The sequence below is a fragment of the Mercenaria mercenaria genome, unplaced genomic scaffold (assembly GCF_021730395.1).
Source record: "Mercenaria mercenaria strain notata unplaced genomic scaffold, MADL_Memer_1 contig_1290, whole genome shotgun sequence".
In the NCBI taxonomy this organism is placed as follows: domain Eukaryota; kingdom Metazoa; phylum Mollusca; class Bivalvia; order Venerida; family Veneridae; genus Mercenaria; species Mercenaria mercenaria.
Genome location: NW_026459271.1, coordinates 14,606 through 32,574, shown reverse-complemented (window position 1 = coordinate 32,574; position 17,969 = coordinate 14,606). Strand labels below are relative to the sequence as shown.

Genomic DNA, 17,969 nt, shown 5'->3' with positions numbered 1-17,969 from the left:
CAATACAAAACTAGGTCTGTAGATCTAAAAATAGAAAAACCTTGTGACCTCTCTAGAGGCCATATTTTTCAATGGATCTTCATGAAAATTGGTCAGAATGTTAACCTTGATGATATCTAGATCAAGTTCGGAACTGGGTCACGTCGGGTTAAAAACTAGGTCAGTAGATCTAAAAATAGAAAAACCTTGTGACCTCTCTAGAGGCCATATTTTTCATGAGATCTTCATGAATATTGGTCAGAATGTTCACCTTGATGATATCTAGGTCAGGTTTGAAACTGGGTCACGTGGGGTCAAAAACTAGGTCAGTAGGTCTAAAAATATAAAAACCTTGTGACCTCTCTAGAGGCCATATTTCTCTGTGGATCTTCATGAAAATTGGTGAGACTGTTCAGCTTGATGATATCTAGGTCAGGTTCGTAACTGGGTCATGTGCCGTCAAAAACTAGGTCAGTAGGTCGAAAAATAGAAAAACCTTGTGGCCTCTCTAGAGGCCATATTTTTCACGAGATCTTCATGAAAATTGGTGAGAATGTTCACCTTGATGATATCTAGGTCAAGTTTAAAAGTGGGTCACGTGCCTTCAAAAACTAGGTCATTAGGTCAAATAATAGAAAAACCTTGTGACCTCTCTTGAGGCCGTATTTTTCAATGGATCTTCATGAAAATTGGTCAGAATTTTTTATCTTGATGATATCTATGTCACATGTGCTGAAAAACTAGGTCACTTTGTCAAATAATAGAAATAACGACGTCATACTCAGTTCAAGAGTGGGTCATGTGGGGATAGGTGAGCGATTCAGGACCATCATGGTCCTCTTGTTTACAATATTATGCCCCTTTTCGGCTTAGAAATTCTTGGTTAAGGTTTTGTATGTAAGCTGGTATCTCAGTAATGACTTGTGGGAATGGATTGAAACTTCACACACTTATTCACTGTGATAAACTGACCTACATTGTACAGGTTCCATAACTCTGTTTTGCTTTTTTATGAAATTATGCCTCCTTTTCGACTTAGAAATTCTTGGTTAAGGTTTTGTATGTAACCTGGTATCTCAGTACACACTAATGGGAATGGATTGAAACTTCACACACTTGTTCACTGTCATGATCTGACATGCACTGTGTAGGTCCCATAACTCTACTTTGCAATTTTTTTCAAAATTATGCCCCTTTTTCGACTTAGCAGTTTCTGGTTAAGTTTTTGTATGTAAGCTGGTATTTCATTATCCACTTAAGGGAACGGATTGAAACTTCAAGCACTTGTTCACTTTAAGGTTCCATAACCCTTTTTCCCATTTTTACAAAATTATGCCCCTTTTTCGACTTTTGTATTCATTCAATTGACAAGGCTGTTGAATAGTCGAGCGTTGCTGTCTTCCGACAGCTCTTGTTTTCAATGGATCTTCATGAAAATTGGTCAGAATGTTTAGCTTGATGATATCTAGGTCATGTCTGGGTCACGTACGGTCCAAAACTAGGTCAGTAGGTCTAAAAATAGAAAATCCTTGTGACCTCCCTAGAGGCCATATTTTTCAATAGATCTTCATGAAAATTGGTCAGAATGTTCACCTTGATGATATCTAGGTCATGTCTGAAACTGGGTCATGTGCAGTCCGAAACTAGGTCAGTAGGTCGAAAAATAGAAAAACCTTGTGACCTCTCTAGAGCCAATATTTTCAATGGATCTTCATGAAAGCTGGTCTGTATGTTCACTTTAATGACATCTAGGTCAAGTTCTAAAGTGGGTCACGTGCAGTCAAAATCTAGGTCAGTAGGTCTAAAAATAGAAAAATCTTGTGACCTCTCTAGAGGCCATATTTTTCAATGGATCTTCATGAAAATTGGTCAGAATGTTCACCTTGATGATATCTAGGTCAAGTTCGAAAGTGGGTCACGTGCTTTCAAAAACTAGGTCAGTAGGTCTAAAAAATGAAAAACCTTGTGACCTCTCTAGAGGCCATACTTTTCATGAGATCTTCATGAAATTAGGTGAGAATGTTCACCTTGATGATATCGAGGTCAATTTTGAAACTAGGTCACGTGCTTTCAAAAACTAGGTCATTAGGTAAAATAATAGAAAAACCTTGTGACTTCTCTAGAGGCCATAATTTTCATGAGATCTTCATGAAAATTGGTGAGAATGTTCACCTTGATGATATCTAGGTCAAGTTTGAAACTTGGTCACGTGCCTTCAAAAACTAGGCCATTAGGTCAAATAATAGAAAAACCTTGCGACCTCTCTAGAGGCCATATTTTTCAATAGATCTTCATGAAAATTGGTCAGAATTTTTATCTCGATGATATCTAGGTCAAGTTCAAATCTGGGTCACATGAGCTCAAAAACTCGGTCACTATGTCAAATAATAGAAAAAAACGACATCATACTCAGTTCAAAACTGGGTCATGTGGGAACAGGTGAGCAATTCAGGACCATGATGGTCCTCTTGTTTGTCTTAGGAATCAGATCAGTTTTTTTTTACTTGTCCCTATTTATCATATGGCTTTCAAATTTTTAGCTCGACTATACAAAGTATAAGAAGAGCTATCCTACTCGACCCAGCATCGACGTCGGTGTCTCCGCATCCCCACCTTGGTTGAAAAGTTTTTACACTTTCTCTTTTTTCTTGTTATCTCTGTAATTACTTGATGGATTTGATTCAAACTTAAAAAAAGTTATTCCTCGTCATCACCCACATCATCTGACCTAAGGGCAATAACTTTGGCACCAATATTTCATGATTTATCCCCCTTTTCACTTGGATATTCTGGTGAAAGTTTTGATGCACTTTCGATCTATCTCTGTTATTACTAAATGGATTTGATTTAAACTGAAAATAATTGTTCAACATCATCATCCACATCATATAACACAAGGTGCATAATGCTTGCAAAAATTTGTATGAAATATTCACTCTTTTTACTAAGAATTTCAGGTTAAGTTTTGAAGCACTTTCATTCCATCTCTCTATCACTGAATGGGTTTGAATTAAACATAAAATAATTGTTCAATATCATCATCCACATCATCATATGACACAAGGTGCATAACTCTGGCCAAACTTTTCTTGAATTATGCCCCCTTTTACTTAGATTTTCAGGTTAATTTTGATGCATTTTCACTATATCTCAATTATTACACAATGCATTTGGTTCAAACTTGAAGTAATTGTTCCACATCATCACCCACATCATATGACTTATATTTAGAATTAGAATTATACTTATATAGTGTTTAGATACACTTTATCTTTACCTCTCTTATTACTTAATATTTTTCAAATAGACTCTAGCTATTGTGCAATATAGGTTAGGTCAATGTTACAGTTGGCAAATCCATGATAACAAATCTTGATGCAGTAAATCACATTTTTTTCTCTTTCAATTTCAACATACTACTTCAAGTTTAAACTCGATAAAAGGAACTTTCTGGAACTTCAGTTGGTTTAGTAGTCATCAGATGTTAACAAACAAGTAATTTATTTATTTATTACTAGGGTTTTACGGCGCACCAACACAGTATAGGTTATATGGCGCCAAAAACAAACAAGTAACAAACAATTAAAGCTTTCAATATTCTTCGAGATAAATATATGATCTCCAGTTTTTTGTCGAGCCCGCCTGGGGAAGCGAAGACATAGTTGTCCAAATGTCTGTTCGGTATATGTCTGTGCGTCCGTCCGGATTTGTTTGTCACGACGGAGTGTCGTGCACAAACCCCAGGTTCCTATCTCAAAGGTCAAGGTCACACTTACAGGTCAAAGTTCAAATTCAAAAATGACTTTGTCCGGAGCATTTCTTCTTCATGCATGGAGGGATTTAGATGTAACTTGGCACAATTGTTCACCATCATGAGACGGAGTGTCATGCACAAGAACCAGGTCCCTATGTCTAATGAAGGTCACACTTAGAGGTCAAAGGATACAAGAATGACAACTTTGTCCAGAGCATTTCTTCTTCATGCATGGAGGGATTTTGATGTAAGTTGGCACAAATGTTCACCATCATGCGACGGAGTGTCATGCGCAAGATCCTAGAATTACTTCCCTTTGTTGTTACTATAAATAGCTTATATTTGTAACTTTTTAGCTCACCTGTCACAAAGTGACAAGGTGAGCTTTTGTGATCGGGTGGCGTCCGTCGTCCGTCCGTACGTGCGTTCGTGCGTGCGTAAACTTTTGCTTGTGACCACTCTAGAGGTCACATTTTTCATGGGATCTTCATGAAAGTTGGTCAGAATGTTCATCTTGATAGTATCTAGGTCAAGTTCGAAACTGGATCACGTGCGGTCAAAAACTAGGTCAGTAGGTCTAAAAATATAAAAACCTTGTGACCTCTCTAGAGGCCATATTTCTCAATAGATCTTCATGAAAATTAGTCAGAATGTTTAACTTGATGATATCTAGGTAAAGTTTGAAACTGAGTCACGTGCAGTCAAAAACTAGGGCAGTAGGTCTAAAAATAGAAAAACCTTGTGACCTCTCTAGAGGCCATATTTCTCAATGGATCTTCATGAAAATTGGTCACAATGTTTACCTTGATGATGTCTAGTTCAAGTTCGAAACTTGGTTACGTGGGGTCAAAAACTAGGTCAGTAGATCTAAAAATAGAGAAACCTTGTGATCTCTTTAGAGGCCATATTTCTCAATGGATCTTCATGAAAATTGGTCAGAATATTCACCTTGATAATATCTAGGTCAAGTTCGAAACTGGGTCACGTGCGGTCAAGAACTAGGTCAGTAGATCTAAAAATAGAAAAACCTTGTGACGTCTCTAGAGGCCATGTTTCTCAATGGATCTTCATGAAAATTGATCAGAATGTTTCTCTTGATAATATCTAGGTCAAGTTCGAAACTGGGTCACGTGCGGTCGAAAACTAGGTCAGTAGGTCTAAAAATAGAAAAACCTTGTGACGTCTCTAGAGGCCATGTTTCTCAATGGATCTTCATGAAAATTGGTGAGAGTGTTCAGCTTGATGATATCTAGGTCAAGTTCGTACCAGGGTCATGTGCGATGAAAAACTAGTTCAGTAGGTCTAAAAATAGAAAAACCTTGTGACCTCTCTAGAGGCCATATTTTTCATGAGATCTTCATGAAAATTGGTGAGAATGTTCACCTTGATGATATCTAGGTCAGATTCAGAAGTGGGTCACGTGCCTTCAAAAACTAGGTCATTAGGTCAAATAATAGAAAAACCTTGTGACCTCTCTAGAGGTCATATTTTTCAATGGATCTTCATGAAAATTGGTCAGAATTTTTTATCTTGATGATATCTAGGTCACATTTGCTCAAAAACCAGGTCACTATGTCAAATAATAGAAATAACGACGTCGTACTCAGTTCAACACTTGGTCATGTTGGGATAGGTGAGCGATTCAGGACCATCACGGTCCTCTTGTTTATTACTGGTCGTAGGGAAAAATCAAGACCACTTTTCTGTAGTACAACATGCATGTTACATCCAATTTTTATGTGTATTTTGACCTACCTCTGCTGGTGCAGATTTTTGTGTGGACTTAGAATTTTTTTATATATTTTAAATTTTTTTTTTTTTAGATTTACATTCCTTTGTTGTTACTTTAAATAACGTATATTGTAACTTTTTGCAATCCCTTTTTTATTTGGCATAAATGTTTGCCTCAATGAGACAAGGAGTGTCATGTACAACTCCCAGTCCTTTTGACAGCTGGTGGGCTCGACATATTGCCCGTGGGCATCTAGTTTTACTATCTTGGTTCATATACTATATACAGTCGAGTCCACTTAATACGAACTCGCTTGATACGAATTTTCGGATGAAACGAACAAAGTCTAAATTCCCAGGCCGAGTCCTTCTATTTGGTTTGTAAAACTATTTCGGTAATAGCAAACTCGTTTTATACGAATAATCGGTAGATATGAACACATTTTGGAAGTCCCAATAAGCTTAAATATTATACTTTTCCACCTTTTGATACGAATTAATTTTAGAAGTCGGGGCCGTTATAAAATGTGTTGCAAATAATAATATGATCAGTCTTGTGCCGCGTGCTTATTGGACAATGGAGTAGTTCACACTTATTCACACGCAAACACTCGGTCCTTTGTGTATCATGTCAATATAAAACAATTTATTGTACCCCCCGACAACAAAGTTGTAAAGGGGGGTATACTGGTTTCAGGTTGTCTGTCTGTCTGTCCGTCTGGCCGTCTGTCCGTAGACGCATTCTTGTGCGCACCATCTCTCCTTATCCCCTTGACAGAATTTAATGAAACTTCACACAAGTGATCAGTACCAACAGTAGTTGTGCATGGGGCATGTTAGGTTCTTTTAGAAAAAAAATTTGCAGAGTTATGGGACTTTGTTTTTTTCTTAATATACTATATACATAGACACAATCTTGTGCGCACCATCTCTCCTCATCCCCTTGACACAATTTAATGAAACTTCACACAAGTGATCAGTACCAACAGTAGTTGTGCATGGGGCATGTTAGGTTCTTTTAGAAAAAAAAATTGCAGGGTTATGGGACTTTGTTTTTTGTTAACATACTATGTACATACAGTCTGCATAATTATGCAATCTTGTGCGTGCCTAATCTACCAAACCCTTGCACACAATTTAATGAAACTTCACACAAGTGATCAGTACCAACCCTAGTTGTGCATGGTGCATGTTAGATTCTTTTAGATAAATATTCTGCATAGTTATGGGACTTTGTTTTTTGTTACTATACTGTATACATACAGTCTATATACATACAGTCCACATAATTATGCAATCTTGTGTGCGTCAAATTGCAATGTACTGTGTCAGTGCATGTGGGGGGTACATTAATCACCTTTAGTGATAGCTCTAGTTCAATTGGCAGTTCATGATTTAAAGAGGTGTAAATAATTTTAATCACATTATTGACGTTCTAGTGTCGATACAGGTAGGCTGTGTCTTACAAAATATACAAATTTTTATCCCTCTACGATCGATTGTTATATAACTCAAGCAAACACTCGGTCCTTTCTGTATCATGTCAATATAAAACAATTTATTCAACTGGCAGGTCATGATTTAATGAGGTGTAAATAATTTTAATCACATTATTGACGTTCTAGTTTCAATACAGGTAGGCTGTGTCTTACAAAATATACAAACTTTTATCCCTCTACGATCGATTGTTATATAGCACAAGCAAACACTCGGTCCTTTCTGTATCATGTCAATATAAAACAATTTATTCAACTGGCAGGTCATGATTTAAAGAGGTGTAAATAATTTTAATCACATTATTGACGTTCTAGTGTTGATACAGGTAGGCTGTGTCTTACAAAATATACAAACTTTTATCCCTCTACGATCGATTATTATATAGCACAAGCTTCACCGATGGCAGTGAATATAATTTGGCGCTCTGGATCTTGACCGCACATTAAAATTTAAATTAATACAGTTTTACGTGTTTAAGCATGACTTTTTTTGAGTAATTTCAATATTAACTGAATAAATTAACTTAATCAGTTTAAAACTATTAGCTACTTTCATATTTCAGTATCTATTCACCGATGATACCGGTGATGCTGCCCAACTTGCTCGGACAAATTACCTGGTCATACATTCATTAATACGAATTTCGTTTTATACGAACATATTTCTTAGGTCCGGATGAGTACGTATAAAGCGAGTTTGACTATATAAATAGTGTCTGCATATGCAATCTTGTGCCATCCCAATCTCAAGAACCATTGCACACAATTTAATGCAACTTCACAAAAGTGATTAGTAGAAACCTTATACGTGCTTGGTGCATGTCAGATTCTTTCATAAAAATATTGGTTTTTAGCTCACCAGACCTCAACATTTGCATTATGAAAACTCTAGAGGCCACAGTTGTGACCTAGCATTTATGATACTTGGTCAGAATGTTTGTCTTGATGATCTATAGGTCAAGTTCAAAACTGGGCCATGTGGGCTCTAAAACTAGGTCAGTAGGCCAGATCAGAGGAAAAGCGTGTGAACACTAGAGGCCACAGTTGTGATTCAATCTGTATGAAACTTGGTACAAATGTTTGTCTTGTTTCACTTTAGGTCAAGTTAGAATATGGGTATTGTTGGGTCAAGAACTAAGTCACCCAGTTAAATAAAAGGTTAATGTTTTCTTTGTCAAGTTAAAAACTGGGTCATGTGGAGTCAACATCTAGTCCAGTAGGCAATGTTGGCAAAAAGCCGGTCAGTATGAGTATTGACCGGGCCGGCGGTCAATACTGGTTAAAACCAGTCAATACTGGCCAATTCAATATTAGGGTTATTCTTGATTGGCCAATACTGGTTTATTCAACACTTCTATATAATGTACATTCACAGCTTAGCACCCAGGCTGTAATAGTTATATTAAAATAATAAAGCAGTTTGAATAATACAAAGTTTTGCTCATTAAAAAGTATGGTGGTCAATACTGGTCGATTCAATTTTGGTCCATGGCAATGCGTCCTGGTCAAGCTCCATTTTGGACAATATTCTTAGACTGGTCAATACTAGTTTATTCAATGCTTTTATGTTCTTACAGTTAGCCTTGATTTTGGATTAATTAAAGCTTTTATTATGCCCCCCTTCGAAGAAGGAGGGGTATATTGTTTTGCAGATGTCGGTCGGTCGGAATGTAGACCAATCTGTTTCTGGATGATAACTCAAGAACGCTTGGGCCTAGGATCATGAAAGTTGATAGGGAGGTTGGTCATCACCAGCAGATAACCCCTATTGATTTTGCGGTCTGTAAGTCAAAGGTCAAGGTCACAGTGACCCTGAATAGTAAAACGGTTTCAGGATGATAACTCAAGAACATTTGGGCCTAGGATCATGAAAGTTGATAGGGAGGTTAGTTATGACCAGCAGATGACCCCTATTGATTTTGAGGTCAGTATGTTAAAGGTCAAGGTCACAGTGACCCTGAACAGTTAAACGGTTTCCAGATGATAACTCGAGAACGCTTAGGCCTAGGGTCACGAAAGTTGATAGGGAGGTTAGTCATGACCAGCAGATGACCCCTATTGATTTTGAGATGTGTATGTCAAAGGTCAAGGTCACAGTGACCAGGAACAGTAAAATGGTTTCCAGGCAATAACTCAAGAACGCTTGGGCCTAGTGTCAGGAAAATTGATATTAGGTTGGCCATGACCAGCAGATGACCCCTATTGATTTTGAGGTCATTAGGTCAAAGGTCAAGGTCACATTGGCCAGGAACAGTTAAACGGTTTCTGATCTTCTTGTCCAAAACCATAGGGCGTAGGGCTTTGATATTTGGTATGTAGCAAAATCTAGTGGTCCTCTACCAAGATTGTTAATCCCCCGCTGTGGCGGAGGGATTATAGGAATGGTCTGCATCCGTCTTTCCGTCCGTCCGTCCTTGCATCTGTCCTTCAGTCCGTAACACTTTCGTGTCGGCTCCATATCTCCTAAACACCTTGAAGGATTTTCATCAAACTTGGGTCAAATGATCACCTCATCAAGACGATGTGCAGAACCCATGAGTCAGCCTTGTCGGTTCAAGTTCAAGGTCACAACTCAAGGTCAAAGGTTTGAGCCCGCCATTTTGTGTCCGCTCTATATCTCCAAACCCCTTGAAGGAATTTTATAAAACTTGGGTCAAATGATCACCTCATCAAGACAATGTGCAGAACCCTTGAGTCAGCCATGCCAGCTCAAGGTCAAGGTCACAACTCTGGGTCAAAGGTTTGAGCCTTCCATTTTGTGTCCGCTCTATATCTCTTAAACCCCTTGAAGGAATTTTATAAAACTTGGGTCAAATGATCACCTCATCAAGATGATGTGCAGAACCCATGAGTCAGTCATGCCGGCTCAAGGTCAAGGTCACAACTTTGGGTCAAAGGTTTGAGTCCGCTCTATATCTCCTAAACCCCTTGAAGGATTTTCATCAAACTTGGGTCAAACGATCACCTCATCAAGGCGATGTGCAGAACTTATGAGTCAGCCATGTCGGCTCAAGGTCAAGGTCACAACTGAAGGTCCAAGGTTTGAGCCTTCCATTTCGTGTCCGCTTTATATCTCCTAAACCCCTTGAAGGAATTTTATAAAACTTGGGTCAAATGATTACCTCATCAGAACGATGTGCAGAAATTATGAGTCAACCATACCAGCTCAAGGTCAAGGTCACAACTAGGGGTCGAAGGTTTGAGCCTTCCATTTGGTGTCCACTCTGTATCTCCTAAACCCCTTGAAGGAGTTTCATCGAACTTGGGTCAAATGATCACCTCATCAAGAACTCATGAGTCAGCCATGTCAACTCAAGGTCAAGGTCACAACTGAAGGTCAAAGGTTTGAGCTCTGTATCTCCTAAACCCCTTGAAGGATTTTCATGAAACTTGGGTCAAATGATCACCTCATCAAGACGTTGTGCAGAATTCATGAGTCGGCCATGTCAGTTCAAGGTCAAGGTCACAGCTAAATCAAACGTTTACCCTTTCACTGTCCATAACAGTGGCGGGGGATTTAGCTGTCTTTCAGACTGCCTTGTTCAGATTATTTCCCTGGGGTCAAATATGGCCCCACCCCGGGGGTCACATGGTTTATATAGACTTATATAGGAAAAAACTTTGAAAAACCTCTTGTTCAAAACAACAGGGCATAGGGCTTTGATATTTTGTATATGACATCATCTAGTGGTCCTCTACTAAGATTGTTCAAATTTTTCCTCTAGGGTCAAATATGGCTCCGCCCTGGGGGTCACATGGTTTACATAGACTTACATAGGGAAAAACTTTGAAAATCTTCTTGTCCAAACCACAAAGACTATGGCTTTGATATTTTGTATTGTAGCATCATCTAGTGGTTCTCTACCATGTTTGTTTAAATTATCCCTGTAGGGTCAAATATGGCCCCGCCCAGGTGTCATATTGTTCATATAGACTTATATAGGGAAAAGCTTAGAATCTTCATATCCATAACTTACATCATTCAAATTTGGACCACATGTATAGTTTTGAGTGGCAAGATGAACCTTGACATGAGTTGACCTTGATCTTGACCTAGTGACCTACTTTCACATTTCTGTAGCTACAGCCTTCAAATTTGGACCACATGCATAGGTTTGTGTACCGAAAAAAAACTTTGACCTTGTTATTGACCTAGTGAACTACTTTCACATTTTTGAAGGTACAGGCTTCAAATTTGGACCACATGTATAGTTTTTTGTTCCAAAATAAAATTTGACCTTGATTTTGACCTAGTGACCTACTTTCACATTGCTCAAGCTACAGCCTTTAAATTTGAACCACATGCATAGTTTTGTGTACCGAAATGAACTTTGATCTTGAGATTGACCTAGTGACCTACTTTCACACTTCTGAAGCTACAGGCTTCAAATTTGGACCGCATGCATATTTTTGTGTTCTGAATTGAAATTTGACATTGATTTTTACCTATTACCTTCTTCCACATTTCTCAAACTACAGCCTCCAAATTTGAAGCACATGCATAGTTCTGTCTACCGAAATGAACTTTGACCTTGAAATTGATCTAGTGACCTACTTTCACATTTCTCAAGCCACTGCTTTCAAATGTGGACACATATACATTGTTTTGGTCCGAAATGAAATTTGATCTTGATTTTGACCTTGAGCTATTCTTGAAATTTGGAACATTCAAAAACGGCTCAGTGGATGGTGCCCAGATAACTCTGTAATCTCTTGTTAGGTTTATAGGTTAAAGGTCAAGGTCAGATTAAACCAGAATGCTAGAACCTTTGTTTACAGTGAGCATATAATTTCTGTTCCTTGTGCAATTACTGAATGCATCAAGGGGAGCATTTCGTGTTCGACGAGCTCTTGTTACTTTTAATTTCACTCAGTGAAATGGACAATACTGTCAAATTTTGGTCCAGTGCAGTATTCCTGTTCTGTACATGTAGTGGTCAATACTGGCCAATTGAATACTTTGATTGCATTACTTATTGTGCCCCCCCCCCCCACCCCATGAGTGGTGGGGGCATATAGATTTGGTCTTGTCCGTGCATCCGTCTGTCCGAAGTTCGTGACGCGCCTAGCTCGAAAGTATTTGATATAAATTGATGAAACCTTGCATGAGTCTTTATCAAGGTATGAACTTGCGCACCTTCTATTTTTCGTCTGGCTCCGCCCCCTATTTTCAGAGTTATGGTCCCTGAAATAGTCAAAAATGCACATTTTTACCTTGTGACACGCCTAGCTCAAAAAGTATTTGATATAGATTCATGAAACCTTGCATGAGTCTTAATCATGATATGAACTTGCGCACCTTCTATTTTTCATCTGGCTCCGCCCCCTATTTTCAGAGTTATGGCCCCTGAAAAAGTCAAAAGTTCACATTTTCACCTTGTGACATGCCTAGCTCAAAAAGTATTTGATATAGATTGATGAAACCTTGCAACAGTCTTAATCATGATATGAACTTGCGCACCTCCTTTTTAGCTCATCTGATTTTTTGAAAAAAAATGATGAGTTATTGTCATCACTTGAGCGGTTGTCGGCGTCGGCGTCTGCGTCGGCGTTGCCTGGTTAAGTTTTATGTTTAGGTCAGCTTTTCTCCTGAACTATCAAAGCTATTGCTTTGAAACTTGGAATACTTGTTCACCATCATAAGCTGACCCTGTATAGCAAGAAACATAACTCCATCTTGCTTTTTGCAAGATTTATGGCCCCTTTTGTACTTAGAAAATATCAGATTTCTTGGTTAAGTTTTATGTTTAGGTCAACTTTTCTCCTAAACTATCAAAGCTTTTGCTTTGAAACTTGGAATACTTGTTCACCATCATAAGCAGACCCTGTACATCAAGAAACATAACTCCATCTTGCTTTTTGCAAGAATTATTGCCCCTTTTGGACTTAGAAAATCAGTTTTCTTGGTTAAGTTTTATGTTTAGGTCAGCTTTTATCCTAAACTATCAAAGCTATTCCTTTAAAACTTGCAACACTTGTTCACCGTCATAAGCTGACCCTGTACAGCAAGAAACATAACTCCATCCTGCTTTTTGCAAGATTTATGGCCCCTTTTGGACTTAGAAAATATCAGATTTCTTGGTTAAGTTTTATGTTTAGGTAAACTTTTTCTCTTAAACTATCAAAGCTATTGCTTTAAAACTTGCAACTCTTGTTCACCATCATAAGCTGACCCTGTACAGCAAGCAACATAACTCCATCCTGCTTTTTGCAATAATTATTGCCCCTTTTGGACTTAGAAAAATCATTTTCTTGGTTGAATATTATGTTTAAGTCAACTTTTCTCATAAACTATCAAAGCTATTGCTTTAAAACTTGCAACAGTTTTTCACCATCTTAAGTGGACACTGTACATCAAGAAACATAACTCTATCCTGCTTTTTGCAAGAGTGATGGCCCTTTTTAGACTTAGAAAATCATGGGTAGGACAATATTTCTATTATAAAAAAAAAATCAGATGAGCGTCAGCACCCGCAAGGCGGTGCTCTTGTTTTCATCTGGCTGTGCCCCCTATTTTCAGAGTTACGGTCCCTGAAATAGTAAAAAATGCACATTTTCACCTTGTGACACGCCTAGCTCAAAAAGTATTTGATATAGGTTCATGAAACCTTGTATGAGTCTTAATCATGATATGAGCTTGCGCACCTCCTATTTTTCATTTGGGTCCGCCCCCTATTTTTAGAGTTATGGCCCATGAAATAGTCAAAAGTGTACATTTTCACCTTGTGACGCATCTAGCTCAGAAAGTATTTAATATAAATGGTTGAAAACTTGCATAAGTCTTTATTATGATATAAACTTGCACACCTCTAATTTTTTGGCTGGCTCCACCCCCTTTTTTTAAAGTTATGGCCCCTGAAATAGTAAAAGAATGCACTTTTTCACCTAATTATGTGCCCAGTTCAAAAAGTATTAGATTTAAATTCAGGAAACCTTGCTGGAGTCTTTAACGTGATGTGACCTTGCACACTTGGCATTCTTCTTGAGAATCTTAGCTCTTAGTACAGAGTTATGGCCCTTGAAATAGCCAAAATAGTGGATTTTTTGTTTGTGATGCTCATAGCTCAAAAAGTATAGGGCCTAGAATAATGAATCCTTTTCATAAAATGTTTGTTGAGGCTATACCCCATCAAGACTGCAAACATTTGAATTATTGCCACTTATTTGTGACAAATGTACCAGTGGGGGGCACACCCTGTGTCCTACAGACACATTCTAGTTTTTAAAATAAAGTTATCATATTCAAGCATTGAGAATAGTACAGTGGGATTACTGAACATGACAGCTTTTTAGTGACTAGATAAACATGTCAGCAACTTACCTATTGTATATTGTAAGACCTGGTGTCAATTAGGCAATGTGACACCTGCTCTCAAAACACAAACCCCTTCCATGAAAGGGTCCAGGTGTTCAAAGCAATTTTTCATTAAATTATTTATACCAGTAAAAATAATTAGATTTATCACTTGTGAATCAAACACTTACTGTTACAGTTTATGAAATACTTTCTACAAATTAAGTTTGATAGTTAAATTAGCAGTTTTTCCACGTATTGTGATATTTTTGTAGAAGAATAATAATATCTTTGTAATTTAATCTAAAAGAAAATGTTCAATGACCAAAAAATTCAATCAGTATTGACCAGCCAACCACTTCTGATCAATTTAGGAGTACTGATTAGGTTGCTTTAACTAAATTTAAAATAATAATGCCTACATTCACCATAATCAAGCCCAAAATGCTCTTAAACAATCATTATTTAATTGTTCATAAACTTTGCAAAATATCTTAACAGTAAGTATTGACTAATTGACCAATCGACCAGTATTGACCACTTCAGGGAGTATTGACCGGGGCGGTTTTAACCGGTTAAAACCGGGGGTGGTTTTAACCGCCCAACATTGACAGTAGGACATATCATACGAAAATCTTGTTATCACTCTAGGAGGCCTCATTTATTATTAGAATTAGTCAGACTGTTAGACTTGATGATTTCTTGGTCAAAGTTTAATCCGGGTCATGTGGGATAAAAAACTAGGTAACCCAGTCAAATCAAAGGTAAAGCTTGTGAACACTATTGAAACCACAGTTGCCGCCCTGTCTTGATGAAACATGGTCTTTGTCAAGTTTTGGGTCATGTTGGTTCAAAAACTAGGTCAGCTGGTTAGATCAAAACTGCTATAGGGTACAGCCGGGAAAAATACGATTTTTACAACCCAGCATTAGATATATCATTTCATATCTTACCACCGCGCATTATCTCGGGTACACGAACATTAAATGTATATTCGGATATCTTTGTTTGATATAGTAAACAGCATAATTTTAGACCACATTCAAAAACGGTATAACTCGGACGCGGTAGTAAAAATACGGACAAAGAATCGGAAAAATTCGGACATCCTGATTGCAATAGGGAAAATAAGGACAGTCAATTCTTTTTTAAAAATACTGTTTAATACATTCACATTTTGTGGTAAAAAACGGTATGAACTACATTCAATTAATAAGGCTATGAACTGGCACGGCTACAAAGATTGTTCATTAAAAAAACATGGACTCTTTCTTTAGTTACCGTAGCAGTATTTAGATGCACTAAACATATATTCTAAAGTTACTTTTCTTTTTTGATTTTTTTCGGCTTGGTTGTTTTAGATAATTTCTTTTCTAGCTTTAAACGTTTCTGTTCAACAACATCTTCACTTGTCAGTAATTTGTGACTGGTAGACAAAGGACGCTTAGATTGACTAGCGGGCCTTTCTTTGATTACAAGTGGTAAGAAAATTGAGTCAACAACACTGTCTACAGAGGCTGTATTAACAATGCTAGAAAATTTATTGTCATCATTATCCGCAGTCTCTTCCAAAACAGCGTCACCAAACGACAGCAAACCAAGTATTTGCTTTGGGTCACTTAAATCGAGCACAGGGATACTGGTATCGAAACTTATTTCCGATACTGAATCAAAGCTAGTATTTGGCACTTAGTGACTGGATCAGTTGACAATGGAACAATTGAGGGCGACATCGGTATAGGTGCACACTGATCATTTGTTGATGTTAATGTTTCGGACTCTGTCTGAGGACATACAGGTACATTCGTCAATTTGCTCTGGTTAAAAGCTTTCGCTGGAATCGCCCTCCTGTTAAGTGGTACAATTCCATAAGCCCTGAATCCGTTCTGTATATTTACGTACGAAACTGCATTGATCCAAGCCTTGGAAAACAGACATGGGAATGTGTACTTATTCACCTGATGCAAAGGATTCTCATTAAGAAAAGATGAGCAGGCTTCGTTGTATGCAGATTTGAGCGGACCGAAGACAGTACGATCTTGGGGTTGAAGATAATGTGTACAATGAGGGGTGGGGCGGGTGGGGAAACCATAAGGATAATATTCTCTTCAATGACCCTTTCAATAATGGCTAGCGTTTCATGTGAACCATGACCATCCATTAGAAGAAGCTGTGGTCTTGCAGGGCCGCAACACTTAAGAAAAACTTGTTCGAACCATTGCTCGCCGATTTCGTCTGAAATCCATCCCTTTTTCTGATATGTCCAAACAGATCCTTCGGGTGCATCCTCGGTACGATACCCATGTACAGATCTTGGAGTTTTTCCCTTCGTTATAAACATCGGAGGCATGCAGTCACCACCTGCACTCGCACAAGCCATAACTGTCAAATTAGAAGACTGAGCTTTGCTCACAACTGACTTTTCACCCTTATCGGCATACACTTTCACAGGAGTGTGTTCCATGTTGAAACTGGTCTCATCACAGTTCCATATTCTATTTGGATGCATGTTAAAATTGCCTTCCGCAATAACGTTGCCAAGATCATTAAAATATTTACCTAGAACTTCTGGGTTTAGCATAAGAGCACGCACTGATGTTTTCTGAGAACCAACTTAAGTCCCTCAAACCAGTCTTTTTCTGCATGAAAATTGGTATAACGTAACTGAATTTTCATTTTGTTGCACAAAACACTAGTGCGTTGGAGAATTTGTCTTCTGTTTAGCCCAACTCCTAATTTAGCCGCCATCGTAATGCTCTTAACAATTTTGGACTCCACTTCTTCGGGGAGTGCTGGTGGGCGACCATGGATCGGTTTAAGACATTGTTTCCCAGACACGCGATCACCAATTTTGGACCTTGGAACTGGCTAGCAGCTTGTCGCATGGAGAGCCCCCTTTCAACCGCTTGGACAGCTTTCTCTAGGGATTCTTGGTCATACGTCATCGTTTTACCCCTTTTGATATGGACATACTTTGATGGCATATCTGTAACACAATAGTTTATTTCATAACCGCCGTACTTGCGTTAAGTGTTGATGAGGATTGCGACCTTACTGTGAACGCGTATATGCATTTACTTTTTAAAACCGGGGTCATTTTTGAGCCGTGTCATGCTAAAACCAACATTTTGACTTTAAAAACTAGGGATGGGAACGAATACTGAAATCAATATTCGGTTTGTTTTAATGGAAGCTTTAAATTCTTATTAGGTGATTGGCATATTACACAACGTATTCATTTGTTTAAAGCGTGGATCATCGTACGTAATAAGGCCAAAAAATGTTTGTTTCGGGTAACCCGATCCTACCTAGCAAAACCCGCCGATCCTAGCGTTTTATTTCACGATTCTGTCAGTATAATCATGAACAGATTTAACTAATTCAGTGTTTTAGCTTCAAAATGATCCAAAAAATCAAAACGATTATAATTTAGACCGTCGCAATTTTATCTAAAAATAGCAGATCTTCCCATTTAAACACGTGACGCGCTGTTGTATTACCGCCGCCATTTTGAAAATTTTCAATCGGCGTGTAAAAATCGTCGTGTAAAAGCCAAGTAAGGCAGACTTAAACCTCCTTCAACATGAATTGTTGCGTCAATCATATGTTATTTTTTGATTTTATTATAAAGTACTTCAAAATTTAATTCAAATACGGCCGATGGCGGATGAAAACCGATTCTGCGGATGGTCTGAAACGTCGTACAAAATATTGT

At 38.0% G+C, this 17,969-nt stretch overlaps 1 protein-coding gene across 1 annotated transcript; it reads right to left on the bottom strand.

Annotated features, from left to right (window-relative positions):
* Positions 1-16,208: 16,208 nt before the first annotated feature.
* On the bottom strand, positions 16,209-16,763 carry LOC128551593 (uncharacterized). The gene has a single exon (XM_053532488.1). The coding sequence runs from the start codon at positions 16,761-16,763 to the stop codon at positions 16,209-16,211; it is 555 nt and encodes a 184-aa protein (XP_053388463.1).
* Between the last annotated feature and the right edge of the window lie 1,206 nt (positions 16,764-17,969).

Coding starts and splice junctions, on each gene's coding strand:
- LOC128551593 (XM_053532488.1), bottom strand. CDS start 16,763: ATGCATCCAAATAGAATATGGAACTGTGATGAGACCAGTTTCAACATG.